At 36.7% G+C, this 23053-nt stretch overlaps 2 protein-coding genes across 5 annotated transcripts in view; one reads left to right on the top strand and one right to left on the bottom strand.

Moving 5' to 3' along the window:
- Nucleotides 1-489: 489 nt before the first annotated feature.
- On the bottom strand, nt 490-5517 carry LOC145992750 (cytochrome b-c1 complex subunit 6, mitochondrial-like). The gene is made up of 3 exons (XM_083129138.1): nt 5418-5517; nt 2175-2261; nt 490-764 (listed from the first exon to the last, which is right to left on the bottom strand). The coding sequence occupies exons 2-3, from the start codon at nt 2250-2252 to the stop codon at nt 591-593; spliced, it is 252 nt and encodes an 83-aa protein (XP_082985264.1). The 5' UTR covers nt 2253-2261; nt 5418-5517; the 3' UTR covers nt 490-590.
- A 433-nt stretch (nt 5518-5950) lies between these two features.
- Nucleotides 5951-23053, top strand: part of Set1 (SET domain containing 1) — a 44080-nt gene continuing 26977 nt past the window's right edge. For 2 of the 4 annotated variants that reach the window (XM_083128462.1, XM_083128459.1), the window contains exons 1-5: nt 5951-6283; nt 13449-13699; nt 15188-15280; nt 16528-16705; nt 17449-19801. In XM_083128462.1, coding sequence (XP_082984588.1) covers nt 6247-6283; nt 13449-13699; nt 15188-15280; nt 16528-16705; nt 17449-19801 — 2912 coding nt within the window. In that variant the 5' untranslated portion in view covers nt 5951-6246. The remainder of the gene's footprint in view (nt 6284-13448; nt 13700-15187; nt 15281-16527; nt 16706-17448; nt 19802-23053) is intronic. The other 2 variants (XM_083128461.1, XM_083128460.1) reach the window with 2 other exon arrangements.

Below are 23053 nucleotides of genomic sequence, written 5' to 3'. Positions count from 1 at the left end.
TTTGCTTTTCTGCCACTTTTGGCTAATTGCGAAGATGTGGATGAGTGGTGATCCAGGCTGAGATTTGACCCCAAGACCCCTGCACTGTGCTAACCACTCCGCCATGGAGGTCAGCAGAAAAGTTTTGTGAATGCATATGAAAAAACAAACAGGTGTGAACCCTCATTGTGAATTCTTCACACTTGACCTCTTCCAAAACTAGTGACAGAAAATCTAGGTGTTGCCTTTTCTCCAATTGTATGAAATAAGGTCCAACTGCCCTGCTAGTTGACAGGAACATTACAATGGTCAATACTGAAGACATTTTCAGCAACTTGAAAGCCACACTTTATTAATCATGTTATTTCCAAATAAAATTTTCTTGAACCTAAAACTGGTTCCAAATGACGTGACAATTCACTCTTCATGCTGAAGCTACAATGTACATTTTTACAAGCTCTGAATTTTATATGCTCATGCTTATTTACAATGGGGAATCTCACTACTTGCTTTATTTGTAACGTTTGGCTATTTATTTATTGACCAAAGCATTGGTACAAACTACATATACACAGAACCATGAAGGAACAAACATCTAAACAAGCTTCATACTACTTTAAATATTGGAAGAGAGATTTTGCAACACAATGATCAACACAGTGGAAAAAGTCTATTACTTCCTCACTGCAGTTCTCGGTTGTTTTTGAGCGGGAAGAGACTCTCTCGTTGCATTTATTTAGCCTCTCCTGAAGGTCGGCACACTCAGATTGAGCAGAGCATTTCTCCTGCAATTAGAAAAGAGATGATAGCAAAGTTAAATATGGTAAGAAGAAATGATCTAGTTGTTTCAGGTTACATTTAGGTAATTAGTATATTAGGTGCATGATATCTGCAAAATCATACAAGAAAGTAAGTACACTCAAAACTCATTTATCAGAAATGAATTGTTGTTTTAAGTCCACTTTATGCACCGATAAGCTAATCGGGACTGGACCTACAGTTTAACGTTGGGTATGTGCCTCAACCAGGTACCCAACCTGGTGCCCCTTGATTACAAGGCACACCACCATCCAGGAGGCTCCTCACATATCAGAATTTTATGAGATTTTACCAGTAACAGAAAATCTGAATTACATGTAGTCAGCATTGAAAAGAGAATGCAAGACTAATGTACAGGATTATGCCCGAGGATAAGGCAATAGTATAGTTATTATGAACAGGGGATTGTATATTGTATAAAAAAAAAGTGGGCAATGTCAACCAACTAAAATAAAAAACCCACCAAAACTAAAATATAAGTAAAAAATTAAAATAAAACTAACTGCCTACGGTAAAGTTCTCCTTCTATAAATATTTTTGTGCAGCACAGCACATTTGGAAGTGTGCACAGGCAGGCTAATCAGGACGACCTACAGTTTAACGTGGAATTCAAACTACTATGTGCCTCAACCAGGTATAGAACCTAGGGCCCCTTGATTACAAGATAGTGACATTGCCACGAAGCCATCGGGGAGGTGGAAGTGTGCAGTTCAAAACTTCCCATGGGTAGAAGAGATTTATTGTGGCCACTGGCTAAAAGTAAATAATGCAAACACTGAATCAGAAAGGAACACTCAAAAAATTTTTAGTAACAAATATTGGCAAAGTGACACAATCAGTGACAAATGCAGCATGTTGGCTTCATTTACAAAATCACATTTTTAACACAATTATTATGGAGAAATAAGATTTTAAGATATTATTTCTCTTGGGCTTAAAAAAATATGTTCAACTCATACAACAGGAGCACTTGGCAAAATACTAATGCAACATAATGAATACATGCAAACATTTTGGTACAGGAATAATGTTTATGCAAAATTTCAGTGAATGTCAGAACTTCTATACTAAGAGATAAAGGGAATCTGTATCAAAGATGGCAGCATTAGTTCTTATCCTAGTCAACAAATGGCTGCTATATAGGATAGAAAAAAATGTTCTGCAAGAAACGCAAGGTAAAGTATTCAATATGCCTTCAGCATGTACATGTCAACATGAAGCATATTGATAGATGTATACAGGTACATATACAATGATGAGATTAGCATCCAAAACTTGGACGTTAACTTATCTGTGATGAACAGATCCCAGTTTGTTCAAGTACCACTAACATAAAATGGTTAACCATAACACCAGTTAACTTCTCTTTAACATACCTTCAAGGTATCCTGAGGATCTACCAAGTCTTCCTCCTCTGGTTCTTCGGCTTTAACTGTGGGAACAGGATTAGGCATTGTCAACACCTGCAACAATCAACATCTAACTTTAAACAAAATGGAGCAAATATCTGTTCATCAAAAAACATTTGGTAAAAATTTAGTATCCGCGAAACGTATTTCTTCAATTTTACAGGATAAAGTACTTACCGAAATGAGTTTCTGTATACTTTACGAAGATCTCGGAAGTGTTTTTTTCCCCTCGCTGAATTTCTTTCGCCTGTAAATCATGTATTTTTGAAGATTAATGTCTCTCCGATGCACAAAAGCTGTTCCCTTATATCCTTCTACTACGTGAATCAAATGTTTTATGCGTTCGATAATGTAACCCCCGGTCAGTGTTTCCAACAATGCCGTTTTTTTTGCAAGAACTTGACAATTTTAACTATGTTTGCCTAACCTAACCGAACCTTGCCGTGCATGGTTCGTGGGGCTATTTTCAAACCCGCAAAAAAAATACAAAATCAGTAACACGAAAGTAGGTATATTTTGGGGAAGAAGGGTGCAACACTGCATAACCACTGATCATTGACACCGCTAGTCAAGATTTCTCCGACATATTCTATGTAACAAAAGCGAAAACGAACGAACAAGAATTACTCCATATGTTGAAAATTGAAGTTATTGTTGTGAAAAAAAATGAAATGGCACCTTCAAGAATCCTTAGCAATGCAGAATATGTAAGTACCAATGTGAAAAGAAGAAAATAAATTAATTTCAGACGTTTCGCGGATACTAAACATTTAATAAACATTTTAGAACATTATTGAAATGGTTCTACACAAACATATAGGAATTTATGTATTTATGACTCATGAAATTAAGCCTCATCCAAGAGAATATATACACATCAATGTTTTTCTTTTATGTTGCTCTGCTGTTGCAACAAGAATTAAAGATGATTACATGAAATCGATAAGGAGATATAAAGAAGGAACACCAGAACTTAGACCTACCCTGGGGTTGAACAATGTACAAACTACATTTCTTCCTTCCTCAACTCCTTTTTTCTTATAAGAATTAATGTTTAAATCAATAAATTTTTGGACCAATGAAAATGTAGTAACAGCATTTTTTGGAGGTGGGTGGAGAAACTCTCATTGCAGTTTCTACAACTATGTGTGTTTCTGGATGCAAAATGTGTGCAATTGGGTGCATGTGCCGAAATTATCCATCATCTTATTCAAATGGTTTGTTTTGCGTAACATGACACACAATAATCAGGGTTCCTACCAACCTGGAAAATTCAGGGACATACGATTCTTGACGTTTAGACTGTGAAATTCTGCCATCATTTTTGTCTGACGTCAATTGGATATTTTTCAGAAGGTATAAAGAAAAAGTTTTGGTAACAGTTCCGTATATCGGAGACACATTTAAAATAGGATATTTTCTGCTTCGCATGGTTCGTACTCACCAATAGTGTATTGCGGGGCATAGTTCAAGGTGACATTATGCTTTTTACACGAAAACAAACACAATTTTTCACATACAGAGTAATTTTTGTTATTCCTTTCTTCGCTTCTGTAACACAGAATATGGCAGGTACAGCTTGACTATTGTTGTGGGTATGCAGTGTTTCCAACCTTCACAAAAAAATACCTACTTTCGTGTTCGTCACGTGTGCAAATTGCACATTATGATGCACGGATAGCCCCACGAACCATTTCCGATAAGGTTAGGTTAGGCAAGCATGGTTAAAATAAAGGGGGTTGGAAACACTGACAGGGGGTTACATCATCAAATGTATGCATCCGGTTCATGTAGTGAAAGCAATGGCACTTGTGCGTCGGTGAGATATTTCTCTTGAAAAATATATGATTTCCCGGTCAAATAGATTCCACGATGAAAGAAAATACCTCCACGAACGTTGGAAACCTTAGAGAAACTGGTACTACTTTACTATACCGGAGACACCTATCAATGATTTATTTTGCAATTTTTTACATTGCTAACATACTATTCTGCATTGCGGAACATTTCTTTAGGTGAAATAATGAATTTCTAACGAAAATAATGTCGTATTTCTTGTTCCTTATTTCCAACAAACCATCCACGGGTAGCCCCAAAAACCATTGACGTTAGCCCAAAAATTCACGATAGCCCCACGAACCATCACGGGGATGAGGTATGCCTACTAGGTTAGGTTAGGTTCCATTAGCACTCCTTTTGTTTAATTTAGCATATATGGACAATACGAGAGCGTATTGTGCTCTCGTGCAGAAAGCAAATGGCAGCAGCAGCAATAGCGCGTCGGAAATAGATTTTCGTAGGAAACCACATGCATTCGCATTAAATGGATCAAAACTATATTCCCGAACATCAACAACGCTACAGAAAATTATTTGCGTAAGTATTTTCTCCTGTAAATTTGAAGAAGTCTGTCTCCGGTATAGTAAAGTGTTACCGAGAAACTTATTTCCGTAAGTAGTTTCTTCTGTAAAAAATGAAGAAATGTGTCTCCGATATACGGAACTGTTACCAACGTTTTAGTTAAGAAATGTGCATTTGTATAATGTGGAACAGATCATCTGGCAACTGGAATTTGGGCTGTTGTATATAGATCTTTTAGTTTGATTTGATAATGCGGGTCTTAATGTAGCATTTTCAGCTACTAGAAACAATCCTTTCACCCAAAAAAATCCAGTGAACGGACGTAAAATAAGTTAAAGCATTATAGAATGGTCTGGAAATTACGGAATTTGTTTTGGTAAGAGTGGAGCTCTCAAAATTTAAAACGAAGTCCACAAAGCAGTTACTTTCTCTAACAGCACCAGTTGAAAAAAAAACATCCCGTGTATACGAAGAGAAGATTAAAGAAACATGAAATAAAATATTCATCCACGTTACTTGAACTTCGCTATATCATTGTTGTTTAACGTTACAGCGAATCTTCGGGTTACATGAAACTTGGCATTATTTATTGATCAACTTCACCACATTGTTTTTAAACCTGTAAATACCGAGTAATACACATAGTTCATGTGCATATAAATTGTTCCCAATGCTTTTACTTGTGTCAAAATACAATATTTTTATAAATGCTACAGAACGTATTCACTGAACCCATATTTTATAAATTTGTTTGCAGCGTCTAGTAATATATACTAACTTTTTAACTATATTTAAATGCTAAATGCGAGGAAAATATATGCTATAAAATTATATACACGATCTGCTTACTTTCTTAATAGAAATGCCTGAGAATAAATATGAATTCTCTTGTTTCTGCTATTATCTTTCAGCAAGATCCAGCAGCCAAAGGGGAGCTTGGGAGGGGAAGGAAGTAAAGTTTACCAATACTGCCAGTTCCTCAACAGCAATCAACCCATGGAGACAAACCAGTGGTTCAGAGCCTACTGGACTATTAATTGGTTGCTATTTAATTTTTAAATCATGAATGGATAGTGGCTTAGAGTCCTGGGAGAACTAAATTTTCACTCAATTTTCACACTGGTTATGAATTTGCGGGTACTGAAAGAATAAACGAATAATTATCAAATTGTGCCCCTTTCATAATAGCAGGAAAACATTCGTTTATTTTCAATTATTTTATGGTTTTCTTTTGTTCTACCGTATTTTTACAACTTCTATCAAAATAAATAACTGCAAGCGTAACATTTTTTCTTGCTGCAATCAACGCATGATCTTGTGTAATATTATTTCTATTATTAGTAATATTAACGGCCAGTGGCAACACTGTATTGGAGGTATGAGAGAAAACAAGATGGGTGGTAAATGTTTTGTGTTATGAGCTATACCATAGCTAAGTTTCTTACAACCATGGGAGACTGGAAAAATATTTTTTATTCGCAGCGAAAGTCATTTAATTTTTTGAATCATCATTTGAAACGATTGAATGAACTTCCAGTGAGCCGCAGAAATTATTTTTACGACTTCGTCCTGTGTTCTTAACAATTGAACATCGCATGTGTGGTGGTGTTGTGTGACTGTCTTGTGTATACAAGATGTGAAGGTGTTCTATAAACGAAGGTGGTAGAGTGCTTTGTGTATGTACGTTTACTTTCATGAAGCTTTTTTATTTATAGGTACATATATTTTATACGTTTAAGTTTTATCTGTAAGTTTGAATTAAGCAATGAAAATTTGTATTCTATAATTAAGCTTTATTCAAAAACAGCATTTTTTTTAAAAAAAATGACTTTTGCTATTGATTTGTGAAATAGATTGTCTGGAGGTAGAACAAGTGTGTATGTACTGTTAATATTTTTTTCAACTATATTGTGAGCAATATGATATATGCTGACCACTGTGAACTCCAGTACAAAGTGCACTACATGTATGTCGAGTTCGGGTCTGCACAATAGTAAACAATGTAACATCTCACTGGTGATACTCAAAACACACACACATGAACATGTTTTAGATTTGTTTTTATATAAAGTGTACGTCAATAAGCAATGAACTTTTTACAATTTATGTATTAATATATTCATAATCTTTGTTTATATTGCAATCATATGTACTGGCAAGCATAATTTCTATTGAGCAAAGACAATTTCTTATCAAAATAACGCAAAATTCCCCTTTTTACTGTTTAATACTTAAAACTACATTTTTTTTTATACATGTACTATCTTAGGATTTATGTAATGCAATTATCACACTTGTATTTTTGGTAACAGTTTCATACATCGGATACACATTTCTTCGATTTTACATAAGAAACTACTTACGGAAATGAGTTTCTCCAAGGTTTACAATGTTCGTCTTTGATGACGTAAGCCTCTGTCAGTGTTTCAAACCCCCCCTTTATTTTACTATGCTTGCCTAACGTAATCAAACCTAACCTAACCTGATCGGAAATGGTTCGTGGGGCTATCCGTCAGCTACCCGTGCATAATGTATCATTTCCACCAGTGACGAACACGATACTAGGTATTTTTCGGTGAAGAAGATTGAAACACTGCATATCCACAACATGAGTCAAGATGTGCCTGCCTTATTGTGTGTTCCGGAAGCGAAGAAAGGAATAAAAAAAAGCACTCAGAATGTGAAAAATTGCATTTGTTTTCGTGTAAAAAGCATAATGGCACCTTGAACTATGTTCTGCAATACACATTTGGTAAGTATGAACCATGCGAAACACAAAATATCCGATTTTGATGTGTCTCTGATCTATGAAACTGGTACCATATATTTTTACTAAAATATTGTTTTGATAAATTAACAAAAGTTAAAAATATTTCTAAACAGTCTTGGAATTAGTGTGGCAAGTAATGGAAGTGCATACTTCTGTTCATAGAAAATTGTGTTAAATATGTTAAAAGTTTTAAACAGACCAAAAGTAGTAGAAGTTTTACAAATGAATAATTGGCAGTGAAAGATTTTTTTTTACACGAAGAATTATAAAGAATGTCTCCATACAAATGAGTTGCGAGAATGTTAGGAAAATGTATAAAACGTCAAGAAAATAGCATTTGAGGGTGATGAATTGTTGGATATATATAAAATTGCAACTGAAATGGATATAATGAAGAGAATTAACAAGTAAAAGATTGGTTCACAATACAGAGAAAAATATAGTGATATGTCAAATTTGGTAGTTCCCATTGAATGTAGTCCTACTCCGTATACATTACAAAACAAATCAATGTGGAAAATAGAATTGTTTTTAATTTCATTAAAGTTTAAATATGTTTGTCAGTGCATATAATTTGCATATTTCACCAACAATAATTATTAGCATCTGTAGCCTATATGTTTCACAGACAAATGATGTCAAGCTTTGTTACATTTTGAAAGCATCACAAAACATAACACATTTTCATTAATGCTTTTCTTGCTTTCAAGCTGTAATCTATGAAATCGGTTCATTATGAATATTTTGATTGAATCACATGTTTCGAACCTTACATTTTGTGTGTGAATGTCACACATGTAAAGCTGGAATGCCCCTGACCATGTAGTAATCACAAAACACATGTAGCCTACTGTGTATTTTTATTTTTTTTGCAAATGCCAAGTACAGTGAGCAGTCAACTCACTATTCTGCCAATGAAGATTCCAACTTCAGTCCTGAACTGGGCATTGATTGTCTGTCTCTCTCTTTTTTTTAAAATTGATAAACCTATTGATATTTTCACTTCCATATGTTGTACAGGAGGATGAAGAAAGAATAAGTTAAAAATTAAGTGTTAAACAATCTCTGAAGTTTCGAAAACATTTTTCCTGTATTTTTAAGTCATGGGAAGTAGTTTACGGATGTTATCGTACATTTTAACTTGCAAATTTTTGGATGCTTTCTAGAGAATTTTAGCCAATAACCATATTTACATGGAACCAGGTTTGGAAATTCCTTGTGAAATGTTTTTATATATATGCAACCTAGAAGTACACCATTGGGCGCAAGTTCCGATTGTTTAACATCTGATTTCATCTTGACACTTGGGCATTTTTTATATGGTTCAATTTCTTTTATGTCTGTTAACACATATATGAGTTTTAATAATGACTTACTGCATGTTTGCTTTAGAATGTTTTTACCTTCCACGCTCCTATGTCATTCTTTTCTTGCCACCAGCCATTCATTCACTGTCGTCTTGATTATGGATCGTGCATGTGTGGGGTTTTCGGAATTGGCCCATTTACATTTACCCAGCTATTATTTATGGTGTAGTTTTTATTACATTAGGTCAGGTTTAGGGCCCTTACTATTCAAAAAGTAAATGATCTCATAGTTAGGTAGACTAGGTAGTAGTCTGTGGAATGCCTTGTTAATGGGAAGCAGAAGTGTTGTGTGAAGTACCTCTTACATCGTTCTCTTTGCTGATAGATATGTCTTTTTGGACTGCAAACAGTGCTAATTATTACTTTCAGAAAACTTCAAAATCATTTCACTATTCTGACATAAACAAAAAAGAAATGCCTTGTCACGTGGATGGTTGTGTAAAGAACTTTTTACATTTTTTTGCCAATAAATTGCACTTTTCGGAACTCCAAAGAGTGGTAATTAATTTCATAAGGGTCCAAATTTACTGTAAAAATCATTTCTACAATTCGCGATACTTCACTCTTTTCCTATGAAACTTTGAAAAAATCATTAAACATTTGGAACAGTTATCCACCATTGATATTTGTACTAATACATTGCAGGAGGTCCTATAAGTGACCTCCATTCACTTGGGTATATTTCACCATATTTCTGGAGAAATTTTGAAGCATATCACCAGTTATGTGACCACCTCACCACTAGATTGAGGTGGTCATGTTCATCTTCAGTAACGGCACAAGTGGAATTCTGAACTTGTTAAGACTAGTAGTAGGCATTTGCATTCACAGTACCTTAATAATAATAATAATAATAATAATAAGACAGTAATCCAATTACCCTGGGTAATGTAGTGCTTCTCCATCAAATTTTTGTTCATGCAGAGTGGTTTTTGATTAATATGTGTGGGTTGCCTTCATGACATAAACAATAGTCATTAGGGTGTGTCAACAAGTAAAATGTTCGTGATTGTTTACGTATTGTCATTCTGCATAATATGTCATTTTAAAATATTCCACCCACAAAACCAACCATGGTCCTCTGTACCTCCACTAGAAAGTGAAAATTTTCATGGTTTATGAAGATTATGATTTTATGAGCATTTTGTGTTATTTTTAGTTTGCAGAGTTGGGTTATGCAAAGTAATCTACCTCTGTTACCTTAGTCTGAAGCATGTAAATACAGCACCCAATATGACAATTCACAATTGACTAAGTTAGCTACTGTCAAGAGTTGACTGCTGTCACTCGCTCGAGGTGCAGCCAAAGACAATGGACACACAGACTTTGGTGCCCCGCCTGAGGAACCTCGCTGGTATCACTACAAAAATATGGGTGAGAAGTGGAAAAGGGGCAGGGGGGAAGGTTGCGGTTTTAAAGCATCCACCGGGGAACCATCAAGGGTTTCCTCAATCAGTGGTGCAAACCCCAGTAAAATGGTAGTAAACCTAGCACAGTTTGATCTTTGTTGGCACCTAGCACCCTACTTTTGACATAATGGTTAAATGTAGCATAATCTGCAAATGTGAGTGTCTGGGAGAGGGAAATCTAATTCAAAGAAACATGTTTTCAGGAATAAAAGTAAAATTATGTCCAAATCTTATTTTTACTTCACCAGCGGAAATGTTTCAAATAAAAAGGAGTATGCTTACATAGCGACAAGCTTTTTACAACCATGCCACGGTCCATCCTCTATCTTTCCTATATCCTGCCACATTTTGTTTGTGAGGAAATTTTATGGCAGTAAGTCGGTAGAAGGTTGGGGGTAAACAAAGAATTCTCTAAAACCGTTTCAAGTTTTTTGGTTTTTTTGCGGAAGCCATTTCGTTTGTTGAGCCATCATACACAATTTTTCAAGCCTTCCTTGGTTTACCATAATTTCTTCCTACATCCCAAGAAAACCACGAGTCGCCACTGCTTACAAAACTAAATAGAAGTTAAACTATCGTTAAAAAAGTGTTAAATTTAATGGTATTAATAATTGTACATTGTTAAGTTAGGAGTGCTAAGTATTGTGGCATTATCATTTGCACATTTTTTTTGTTGCAATTCCAGTGTGCATGCAACCATTTTTAAAAATAAAAATGGTCACCTGGAATTTTTCACCTTTTGCCTGAATTTTCAAATTCAGTTCTTTTTTAAATTTATAGTCTGCTCATGGGAAGTTAAAAGTAATCTTGTATTAATTCATAAATTAAATGTTTTTAAGATCACATTTTGAAATGTGTTGCTTTATCTTAGTTGGAGCTTACATAGCCCGTATTTGCAAATATAGGCTATACATACATACACACAATACTGTCTTCAGATAAAGGGGCTGGTGCCCAAATTATTTAAAATTTTTCTACCCCTCCTGAAAGTACTCTGAGGCCATACTTTGTGATCAAATATTGTGGACCCTGAAACAAATTTTATGGTCCATAAAACAACGAAATCTATTGATCATAGAAGATTGATGTAATTCTCGAGGGGCACAGTCAATGAATGCACGTTTGTGATGCAGTTCTGAGTACTTAAATGCATCTATACATGCTCTTAAGAAAGTTAACATGAGCACAGTAGCAGACGCATGTATGTCAGTCACACCACACTTACCTATTGTAGCAGCAGTAACCAGTTGAAACCAGTTCATCCACCAAGAATAACTGCTGCCACCTGTTGATACCACCCATAAGCAATACAGCCCAAACTAATGTTCCTAAGAACAAGCTTTGTTCTTTGCTTGAACAGCAAGTGTAAATTATAAAAACATGCAAAAATGAAATTAACCTTGAAGTTGTCCAGATGTATTAGACAATTTGTTTCTTTGTGGAATATATGAGAACACACCATCTTTTCTACATTCAGTACTACCTATACTTTCTTGCATAGTTTTTACTGGAGTGTTTTAATCTAATTTATGCATTAATTTAATGAGTTCCTGTGCCTGATAATTTTTACACTTAATGAGAGAAGTAAAAATTGTACATATTTAAATGTTTCAGTTGTGAAATTTTCTGTAGTGTGATAACATGCTTTAATTTGTGCATTTGCCAGTTAATTATTCCTTTAATAGCCTGTATTGTTAGACAGCCATTTTTTTAAGTAGTATTTTAAGCGTGGTTAAATACAATGGCGATTCATGTTCATATATAGCTTCCAAGATAACTGATTTTTTTTAATCAATCAATCAATCTAGGAGAGCTTAAATAAGTGCATCAGAATGACATGTTCCTGCTATCAGAATCTTATTTTTATATGTCACTCATGAAACCATAATGCATGTTCTCCATGCTGAACCTGTAGATTTACATATTCCACATAGCATATAAGTAGTCATTTTTTTCTTATTGACATAGAATATTCAAATTTCACAGGCATGAATGGAAGCAGTTTTACATGGGTTCTTAAAGCTCGCATGATGAAAGAATCAACCTAGACCCATGCAGTGTTGCCACATGCCTAATTGTTTTAAGTCTTAAATGATACCTTCATCTGTCAACATGCTCTCTTTGCTCACAGCTCAGGGAGAGGCAGAGATTGGAAATCCACCATTTGCTAACTGGCTGTAACTGTTAGGCTACGCTCTGCCTTGGACTCTGATCTCTTGCAATGAAGCATAACTTTGCGAATACAGTGTACCACAAGAATTTCCTGTCATCATGGCAACTGGACCAACCAGATTGGTTCAAAGGTTCTTGTGACCCTCCCTGCCTTCTGACAAAAAGGACAAAATTATAATTCCAGTTTCTTTCGCCAAGCAGGCTTTAACCTTGAGTGGTATCTAAAGGGAAAAAAATGTTAAGTGGTGATTACATGAAATACCAGGGATGTCAAAGATGCTATCTAGTTATAAGTTTGGTTAACCGAGCTACCTTATGGAAGCAGAAATGGAAGAACTAAACACGAACATTCTAATTTTCATCAATTATTTAGTTCCGGCAGTATAAATTCAGATGATGCTGATGTATAAATGTTGTCCCTTAGTGGACACCCCTTATAAGTATAAATCTCACTTAAGGCCAGTTTTAATTATTATGCAATAAAAGGTGATTTCAAGGACGTCTGGGTATACTTGGTCATCACTAGAGCCTGGATTTTAGGCAAAATGCCTATTCGTTTCCGACGCTGGTAGACAAAAATTGAACACAAAAGTACACCGATCCGTAGGTTCTTAACATTCTGAACAATACTTTATGTTGCCTTTTTTTGTCTCTTTTGTAATTCTGACAAGGCATTATGTTGCCTTTTTTTTGCCTATTTCACCTTATGCTGCCTTTTTTTTGCCTCTCTTGTCATTCTGACAAGGCATTTTTTTAAATAATATTTTGTTTTTCAATAACCCTTGTTATTCAGATTATTATTTGTAAATTCATTTTTAAAGATTTAAGAATAATTTAAGTCCTTCTCTTCAATTTTTAATGCCTCTTCTTCAATTTTCACTGCCTCTTTCTGAAACTTGGCTGCCTTTTTTTCAATTTTTCATTGCCTTTTTGCCTGCCATTTTTAATACTTTTCAGTGCCTGAACATCCGGGCTCTAGTCATCACACGTCATGTAAGGTAAAACTTATAATAAATTAAACTAAATTAATAATTCCAAAATTGATTCAACACTATAATATTCATCAGTGAATGGGTTAAAAAGCAGTAATTGTCAGCACCAGTTTCATTCAGAGAATGTGTAGAGCAATGTTCAAAGTGGATATTTCATTTTTCCTTTCCAGATATGAATGGAACAATGGAATCAAGTCATTCAGGTAATCGGGCAGGCTCACACCATCATCATAAACCTCGTAACTACAAGCTCTTAGTGGATCCATTTCTAGTCAAAGGAACTTCAAAATTGTATCGGTATGATGGGAGCGTACCTAATGATCCAACCTACCCACAGGTTCAAGTGAGAGATCCACGCTCCGCGTTAACTAGGATATGGACACGGTTGGAGACTTTGGATCTCCCAGTACCACGATTTAAGGTAAGGGAATAGTTTGTGGATATACTGTAGTTATGTGCGGAACAAATTTTTTGGTTGGGACGGCAACATCCAGGTTAGTAAAATTTGTAACTTCCTGACTAAATTGGGAAATGTCTGGAATTTCCTGACACTCCAGAAATCTCAAATTCTACACTTCATTTTCACCTTAACTGATTGTTTGTGCATTGCTGGAACAAAAGATAACATTTTCCGAGAAGTTCCAGACACTTACAATGCAGAAAACATTGAGAGTTAACCACTTAAAAATGACCTTTTTAAATTTCCCCACTCTTCGGAATCCCGAAAATTCTGGAAGTCTGAATCAGGATGGGAATTTCTTTTCTGGGTACCGACTTTTCAGGATCCCACACACCCCTAGTTTACTGTAAAATCACATGTTTTAATTTTTATGAATTTTCGGAAATGCCATAATAGTATTTTTAATTAAAGCCACGCACCCACCCTTGTATTGTTATCTCTTTCCTTGTGTCACTGCATCCATAGCAATTAATGAAGAAGAAAGGTATATGTTGGTTGAACCTTGGAGTTAGGTGCGGGGATGATTTGCAGAACTTCTGCTAGCTGGGGGTATCATCATCCTGCACCCTCCCTCCCCCCCTCAACTTCGAGCACTGGATAGTGCCGAATGTATATAACCTTTGGTGGCTAGCTAGGAAATTTAATGAATGGCATTAAACAGGAAGAGGGAACGTAGGAACTTATGATGTTTCCCTTGTGTTGCCAGACTTAATGGTGTGTGCTGTGCATGGTATTGAAGTCTTACTTATTATTATTATTACTTTGAAATTTAAAAAAAAAGGTATCTGGATTGGAGATTAATTTCCAGATAAATAACTGTAACGATTCATGTAACATAGAATTGTGCCATGTGCTCTGTATAGCATAAAGGGACAAGTAAGACTAAAATTAGCAACACTGTGTCAAAATGGGAGTTTGAACCTTTGCCTTCATACATAGATCTCCACAACTCCCCCAAGTCATGGAGATACTTTCCACATTTGAAAGTACATGGAGTGAATTTTTTACAGCAATTTCTTAATTCGTGAGAAAACTTCAAGATGTAATAAAATTATTTTTCTAAAGAACAGGTAGGTGGGAAAACAAAATAAAATTCTTGTTTGAAACTTCTAATTGCAAGGTCTTTTAACTTTAGAAAATTTTAGATAGTCACTATTTTTTGAAGTATCGACAAATTACAGGTTGATTGAGTGAACTCATGTTGACTTGAGCTAAAGTTCTGAGCAACTAGAATGAAATTTCACTTGAAGAATAAAATTCACTTTCCGAATAAACTTTACTGTCTTATTTTGTAATCTATTCTTAAATACATTGGAAACTAAGATTTTCAATCAGACTCCTTGTTCTCAAGACAGTGTGCTACAGTTTTCAATTTCACCCCCATCAAGGAAATACATGTTTCTTGAGTTACTGCGTATGTATTGATTGAAATGTGTTATTTTGTTACAGATCGACTCAAATTATGTCGGAACTCCACCTCCTTTAGAAGTAACAATACGTAATCTCAATGATAATATTGATAAGGCATTTCTTTCTGATATGGTGAGTGCAATTTTCTTAGCGTTGGTATGTCACATAAACAGTGTTATTGTGTGAAATCAAGTTGTCAAGATGTTTAGCATGAACTTCTTCCCTCCATAAAATTAGCAAAGGCATAGTCACAAAATATGTCTTTGTTTACTTATCCAATTTGAAATCAATCTCGATTCTTCCAGCTCTGAAAATGAATCAATGTTGATTGAACATTTGGATAGTTGAAAAGGAAAAGAGACACGTTTTGAATGATTTGATATTTTAAGTCTACTTTATGCACAGTAAAGCTAATCGGGACTGCACCTACAGTTTAAAGTGGGATCCAAACCACTATGTGCCTCCACAGGGTATCGAACCCGGGACCCCTTGATTACAAGGCAACGACGCTACCACTGTGCCATCGGGAGGCCGAAAAGAGATACGTTTTGTACCAATGGACTTAGTTTAACCTTTAGTGGATGGGAACCTGTCCTGAATGTAAACTTCTCGGGGACAGAAAGTTTTTAAGCAAATGTACACTGCTGCACAAAAAAATTAATAGAAGGAAGCTTGTTTACCGTAGACGGTTGGTTTTATTATTTTTTTTTCCTATAAGTATCACACTCTTGTGTGAAGGGAAATTGTGGTATCTCATTCCGAAAGAACAGAAGAAGAAGAAGATAATTAAAAATTTTTACACAGGAATTCCTATTTGGTGACATTGAGTGGCCTCTATAATAAACTGCGAATAAAAAATTCTGAAATGTAGTATTGTTAGGGTTTGTTTTGGAGGGTTTGGTGTCCATGACATTTCAAGATTATTATCATTATTATTTTTAAGTAGAATACATGTTCTCTTGCTCGATTTTTGATGGAACAAGTGCCAGATGGAACAATCAACGATGAATAATTATGAGCTTGTTGGCCTCACATCATGTCTTAGAATGAATGAAGTTTCAAATATGAAAGACTCCAACCTTCAATTTTTCTGTTGGAGTCAACAATTAGAATGGGTTTATATCTAGAACCAGAAAAATGTATTTTAACAACACAAGTAATGTATCAAATACAGTGAAACTTACATTTTACCACATTGTACATTCAATCTTCATGGTCCTAGTAGTGCAAAATGTATAAAATTTTCCTGCATTTCAAGTTTTTACCTCAGTTCCTTGACAAATGAAAAATTGAAATTACACTCTATTAGGTTAATTTGATATTGCTACTATTAATGCAGATCTAACTGTTCTCTTTTGTAATTCTTAATTTGTTTTCAGGTTCAGAAATTTGGTGTTGTAGAAGAGCTTTTTATTTATTATCATCCAGTAACCAATAAGCATCTTGGTTTGGCGAGAATAGTCTTTGACAATGTGAAATCTGCTAGAAATTGTGTTGATAAGTTGAATAACACTTCTGTGATGGGAAAAGTACTGAAGGTCTTCCTGGATGCTTTTGGTAAGTGTTTTTCACTTGGGAGTGTAGGTATTTCTTTTTGTTTTGTATTATTCAGAATCTTTAATGTGTGCCAGTACATTACTGTTATAATAATAACTCGCGGCGCAACAGCATGAGAGGCTACTGACTGTCGGCCACACTGCCACCTGCTAAGGTGGAAGATCATAAAACCAGGTACAGGGTGACGTGTGGTCAGCAAAACAAAACCCCAGCCATTGTTGTAGATTTCCATGATCAGGTTACACTACTCATTCGTAGCTTCCCCAATTTCCTCACGATAATGGGTGGTCACCAGTTCCATACATAGGCCGAAGTCTCAGGAAAAGTTGTTACCTTTTGAGCCACTCTTCAAGTGCAAAGTGCATATGTTTTATTGCATTTATATTATTACGTTTTAATATAAAAAGTTTATATTCATAACCTTCACGCTGAAATTTAATTCTGCCATTTAAAAAGAAATATCAGATAATAAGCTCTCTCGTACTTTGATAACTAAATTGTATGTACATTATTGAATTTTTGGCATTGGAAAATTGTGCATGATGAATTTGGAATTGTTTATGATTGTATTAGAATAGTGACACTGTTACTATTTTTACAGTTCATTATTAAGTTATGTAGAGAAAATTTCAATAGTATTTTTATAATTTTTTATTTAAATAAAAGTTCTAATGACCTTCTGGAAAAATCTATTATTTATTGTTTGTCGGATTATAACAGTGTAGTTTCTATTTTGTCTACAGGTGAGGAATGTCGTCGCATCTTTGATGAAAATACCCAAGACAAAAGAACAGACAAGGAGAAGGAACAAGATGAAGATGTTGAGAAGGAAGATAAGAAGAAAAAGCTCCTGAAGAAACCTGTGATAATTCCAGCTGAACGAGATTCAGCAGATGAAATTGACTTTGTAACCGAGAAGGAAGAAGCGACAAAGAAAGATCATGATGTGAGAGACTTTAATGGAGCTCGTGAAGGGGACCACAGGTTTTCACGGCACGACTACCCTACTCCTAGTTCAAGTGTTAGTGATCTTGGGTACGGGACTGGGCAGAGCGAATCTAGTTATGCCGGTTCGGAAAGGAGCTACAAGGATTACGGTTATCATTCCAATCACTCGTCTCGAAGCACCCCCGTTGGGTACGAGTACAACCACTACCCATCCGGGGGTTCGCAAACACCTCATCTTCCTTATTCATCATATCCTCCCAGTCATCCTCCACCTCCGACCTCACATTCTGTCGTGGCGCCCAATCATCCACCACCGAGTATAGCTCCTTCCGCAGCCCACATAGCTGGTTTGCGGCCGCCCTTCCCTCACCAGCCTCCACCACCACTGCCACGGCACCAGCTTCCTCATCATCCTCTCCCGCCGACGCACCAGCCGCCACCATCTCATGTTCATCAAACGGCTGCGCTCCATCATCTCTCGCATCCGCCGCTGCACCAACCTCCTCCTAATGCATCCATTCCGCCTCACCATCAGGTTCAGATACCGACGCATCCGCCTCCTGGTCAACAGCATCATCACCCGGTGACGGGTCCACCTCTTCATCCGACATCGGTTCCGCCTCCAATCCCGTCGTTCCATCCAGCATCGTCACACCAGTGGGGACAAAGTTGGGACACTTCTCAGCCACCTCCGACTGTCCCGACCGTGAACATCCAGAGTGACCGTGGAAGCTCGGCCCTTCGGAAACCTCTTGGGCATGCTGGATATCCGCCTGTTGATGTTAGTGCTTCGTGGAGCAGGGATATGGCAGTGAACAGTGATAGGGTGCAGTGTCAAAGTGCAAGCAGGAGTAACGAATTTCCAGACAACAAAATCATGGCTGTGAATCAGATAGATGGAACAAAAGTGATTAGCAAGAATGGGAGAGTAGTCCATGAGAAGGATAAATCTATGGGTAATGATAAGAAAGAACCAGTGAAATCGAAGAAAACAAAGAGTCAGAGTTCGTCGCCGGAACCGAGGAAGGTTTTAGACTTAGACACTAGAATAGAAATGCTGCTGAAGGGGAAAACCCCGGTGGGAATGGCTCTTTCGTTTCTACCGTTAAGTGTTAGTAGTGATTCTGAGGAAGAAAGTAAGTCACCTCATAAGTCGAGTAAAAACAGACTTAAAAGAAGCGAAAGAGTTCCTAGTGGTCACTCCTCTGGTGGTTCTGATTTGGAGCCCCCTGTCCCTCCAGGCGAACCCCCAGTTCCTGCACCACCTCCACCAGATGAGGACCCTCCGCCTCCACCTCCCGAATGGAGTCATCCGGATGATTGGGATCAGGAACCCTTGTCGACTCCCCCGTCTCCGTTTTTGTCGATGGACGAATACCTCAAGTGGCATAGAATAGGGAAAGAACAGGCAAAGAAAGCAAGGGAGAGGGAGAAAATGGAGACGGCGGGATTATTGTTAGAAAGTGTCGAGAGTGCTTTCAAAAATTCTCAGACAAAACACGGAGGTGAATCGCAGCTTGATGGCGAACACAAGGGAAATAAGTGTGATGAATTTTGGCAAACGAAACCTCCCAACATGTATGACAACTCTGGTTATTATAGTCCTCAGCACAGTGCAAGCGACTCGGACATTGGTTTGAAAAGGGAAAGTAGAAAGTCTACCCCTTTACAGGATGAGAAGAACTCAGAGAAAGACGACGATGACAGGATGAGTCTCTCAAGCTTAAGCTCGGGTGACGAGAAAATCGTAGAACATCAAGAAGTACCGGTTATGGGAGCAAACGGTACGACGGCACAGCAGGTGTCAGGTTTCGCTGCATACACCATTGGTACGGTCCAGGGTAGTTATCCAGCACTACCGTTTGCCCAAGTGCCTGCATATTTCCCACCAGGTGCTCCACGTCCGCCATATTTAAATACTCTATATGCAGCAGATCCGTATGGTTGGAGAGCTGCCATTCCTGGCTACCCTGCTCCTCCAGGAATTGCTCCTAATTATCCTCCCCCGTATCTTCCGCCTACCTCTGGATTTGCTAGCCACTACACAACCCTTGGGTTTGGGCCAACACCTATCCCTTACAGCTACTCAGGATTCCATTCTCAAAAGCCAATACAGCCCTTGGATGACCCTCAGGCACCTACAATTCAGTAAGTATTGTTTTTTTTTTGTTTTTTTTTCCTAAAAGTAAAATTTTTAGATTGTTTTATACTCTTGTGTGTGTTTAAAAAATCTCAAAATTAGATTTGTTAAAAATTATATAAATGAAAATGCTAATATTTTTTGAATATACCATTTACGTAGTAGAGGCACACATTTTTGGTAAATAAAAGCAAAATTTCGGTACAAAAACAGTCGGTTTCAAGTTCAAAAGCAGTAAATAAAATAAAATTTTATTGTTATAACAGTAAAATATTGGTTCAAAAGTGCCATATAAAATTACATTTTAGTTTTAAAATTGTGAATGTAATCTTAAATTTGATTTAAAAACTGCACTTATTACACAAAATAAACATGGTAACACTGCTAAGCCTTGCTTTCATGTTAATAATACATTAAAAAAGATAAAGTGCTCCCCTGTGCTTATCACCACGCCATGAAGGCATATAGGGGGTGTGGGGGTAACGTCCCACACTTTCTTGATCCGGGCCCGACCCTGTGGCCGAGTGGTTAGCACATCGCGCTGCGACGCCAAGGGTCCCGGGTTCGAATCCCGGTCGGGCTTGGTTGTTTGTGAATGTCCATTCATCAATTTCATCACTCATCCCCATCTTCGCAAATTAGCCAAGAGGCACAAAACGCGAAGTAAAATAAACTAAATCAAATCAAATCAAACTTTCTTGATCCGGTCGTGAGTGGGGGTGATGTGATCACCACCACGCCCCTGACCGCCTTTACCCCCAGGGTTTACCCCAGGTACCCATGTCATTCGACACTGGCTGGGCGCCGGGGCCGCTTCCAACGTTAGAAAAGTTCCCGGATTTGAACCGGCCGGGGATTGAACCTGGGACCTTTAGCATGGTAGACGCGTTACCGACTGACCCACCACGGCCACACAAAATACTGACCATGGCAGAATTTATACTATAAGAAATATACAGATACTAAAAAAGGTAACGTGTAACAGGGTCTTCTTCAGACAAATATTCACAATAGATCGATGGAATCAATCTATTGTGAATATTCGTCTGAAGAAGACCCTGTTAGAGTGTGGAAACGTTACCTTTTTAGTGCATATATTTTTTATACTATAAACTCTGCCTTGGTCAGTATTTTAATGTTTTAAAAATAAACATATCCCTTCTAATAGTACACTTATGTAGTTACCAGAATATTAAGTTTATTCCTGTATAAAGGCATCCATTTTTGTTTCTCAAATATTTACAGCAGAATTAATCAATTTTCCGTGAATTGCATAAGTCACAGGATAATTCAAACTTCAGAAAGTGTCACGTCGATAAATAAACTCTAAATTTTGTGTTTAAGAGTCTATTTCGCATCATTTCATGATAAAACACAGCAGAAAAGTGCACCTCACACCTTTCAGAAACATGAAAAATGAACATTACAGCATGTTATTTCACATTCCATGTTTTCGTCAAAAACAAAATATGCATGCCCCTAAGTCTAACAGGTTACTCTTAATTTAATATTGTGGAAATGTCCCCATTGGTTGGTTGCATCTTATAGACTTTTACTTGAGATATCTTCCTTGTATTCTTTATGTAAAATGTTGGTGTTGAGCCATAAGAACTAAAAAGTGTGAAAATTTAGAAGAAATAGGTGGAATTGTTTTCTACAAAGTACAAACACAAAATCAATCATTTGCTAATGGAGAATTACATTAAATTTACATACATTTCAAAACAAATGTGTATAGATTTCGGTATTTTCATGGATGTGATCACTGACTTGTACTGCTTGTTGTGATAAGGATGTTGATTTTCACAATAAACTTGATAATTCTACATAAAATGTCTTTATCAAGAACGATTTTGGATAAAGTACTTAAAATGCAACACAGTCACTTTATTGTTTTTTTTAAACTTATTTCAATAGTCTTGTTACAATTTGCTTTTGATAATAATAATAATATTTTGAATTATCTGCACTTTTTTTTAAAAACAGGTGTGTATTACAAACTACAGAAGTGTTGATAATAACTTTTACATGTGGATGATTTTAAAGATTCTTTCAAAAATTAACATGTTTTATAAAAGAAGCATTTTAGGGATGAATTGACTGTAAAGAAAAAATCAAATTTTTAGTTTAAACTTCACATTCCCTATTGTCAGACAGGCCTGCAATAATAAGACTAGACATCTTACCAGTATCACCGTTTTTATCCTAAAGTTTTTTGACACTTGATTAGTCTGTTTTCAGTAGGAATGGACCAATATGAAAGTTTGGCCGAAAGCGATAAAGTACCGATGTAAAATTTACCGATACTGATAACCGATATTCTACCGATCTGGATTATCGAAAAAGGAATCCTCAGCTTCTTCCATCTTTGTCTGTTGATTCTGGCGCCTGTATATATGGGAAGGAGCATAATAGTACTTGGCATCTAATGTGTTTTTTGCTCATTCTTTTGTGTTGGGCCAATAGTAGAGTTGGCCGCATTTGAAATTTCAGTATAAGATTTACCGATAACCAATATTCTACTAATCTGAGATAATCCTCAATTAGTATGTATGTACAAGGTGCATTCAATAAATAACCGGAAAAATACCGTGCGTCCATTTCGATCTGCAGCCGAGAGATCGGGAGAAGCGTGGCGGGTGGCGCTGACGGAGATGCCAACATTTGCGGCCTGTAATGCCCGCTTATTTTTATGGACATATGCAGACATTTATATAAATATTGCAAAACGAGCACTAACCTGTGTTATAAGAGTTGTTCAAACTGATATCCACCAAGTGCCAAGTGTGTAGACTTTCGGGGAGAATACGTTGAATAGCCTGAAACTTTCGTGCCTGTAGCTAAAGTCCTTCTGGTTTCGGGCTGAGAACTTATCAGCCCCCCTCGTAACGTGAACCTTGGGGCTGGCATTCCAATCCTCTCACTGACACAACACACATACACACTGCAATAACACAAACAAGTAACGGCAAGTAACCAATAATAACACTCTTGCGCACAGTACGAAATTAACACGCTCTTGGTTTACATCTGGTCGCCACTATATTCACAGCTCTGTTGCGAAGGAACAAAAAACTCGAGCTCGGAGATTTCGGATTGCAAGGAAGCTCACGAACACCATTGACCTTTAACGGTTTCGTCTACCGCGTAATCTTGATACAGTGTTGCACATTCGAAACCTCCAAACGATCCCCATCGGCACAAAACTCTTTCAAGGATATAAACTTAAGCAGGACGTTACTGGTCAAAACTATGATTAA

Source organism: Lepisma saccharinum, chromosome 9, assembly GCF_977018435.1.
Source record: "Lepisma saccharinum chromosome 9, izLepSacc3.1, whole genome shotgun sequence".
NCBI lineage: Eukaryota > Metazoa > Arthropoda > Insecta > Zygentoma > Lepismatidae > Lepisma > Lepisma saccharinum.
Note: the sequence above shows the minus strand (reverse complement) of the source record. Positions and strands in the feature narration are given on the sequence as shown.

Coding starts and splice junctions, on each gene's coding strand:
- LOC145992750 (XM_083129138.1), bottom strand. CDS start 2,252: ATGCCTAATCCTGTTCCCACAGTTAAAGCCGAAGAACCAGAGGAGGAA. Junction 765..2,174: donor ATCCTCAGGATACCTTGAAG/GTATGTTAAAGA, acceptor TTCTAATTGCAG/GAGAAATGCTCTGCTCAATC.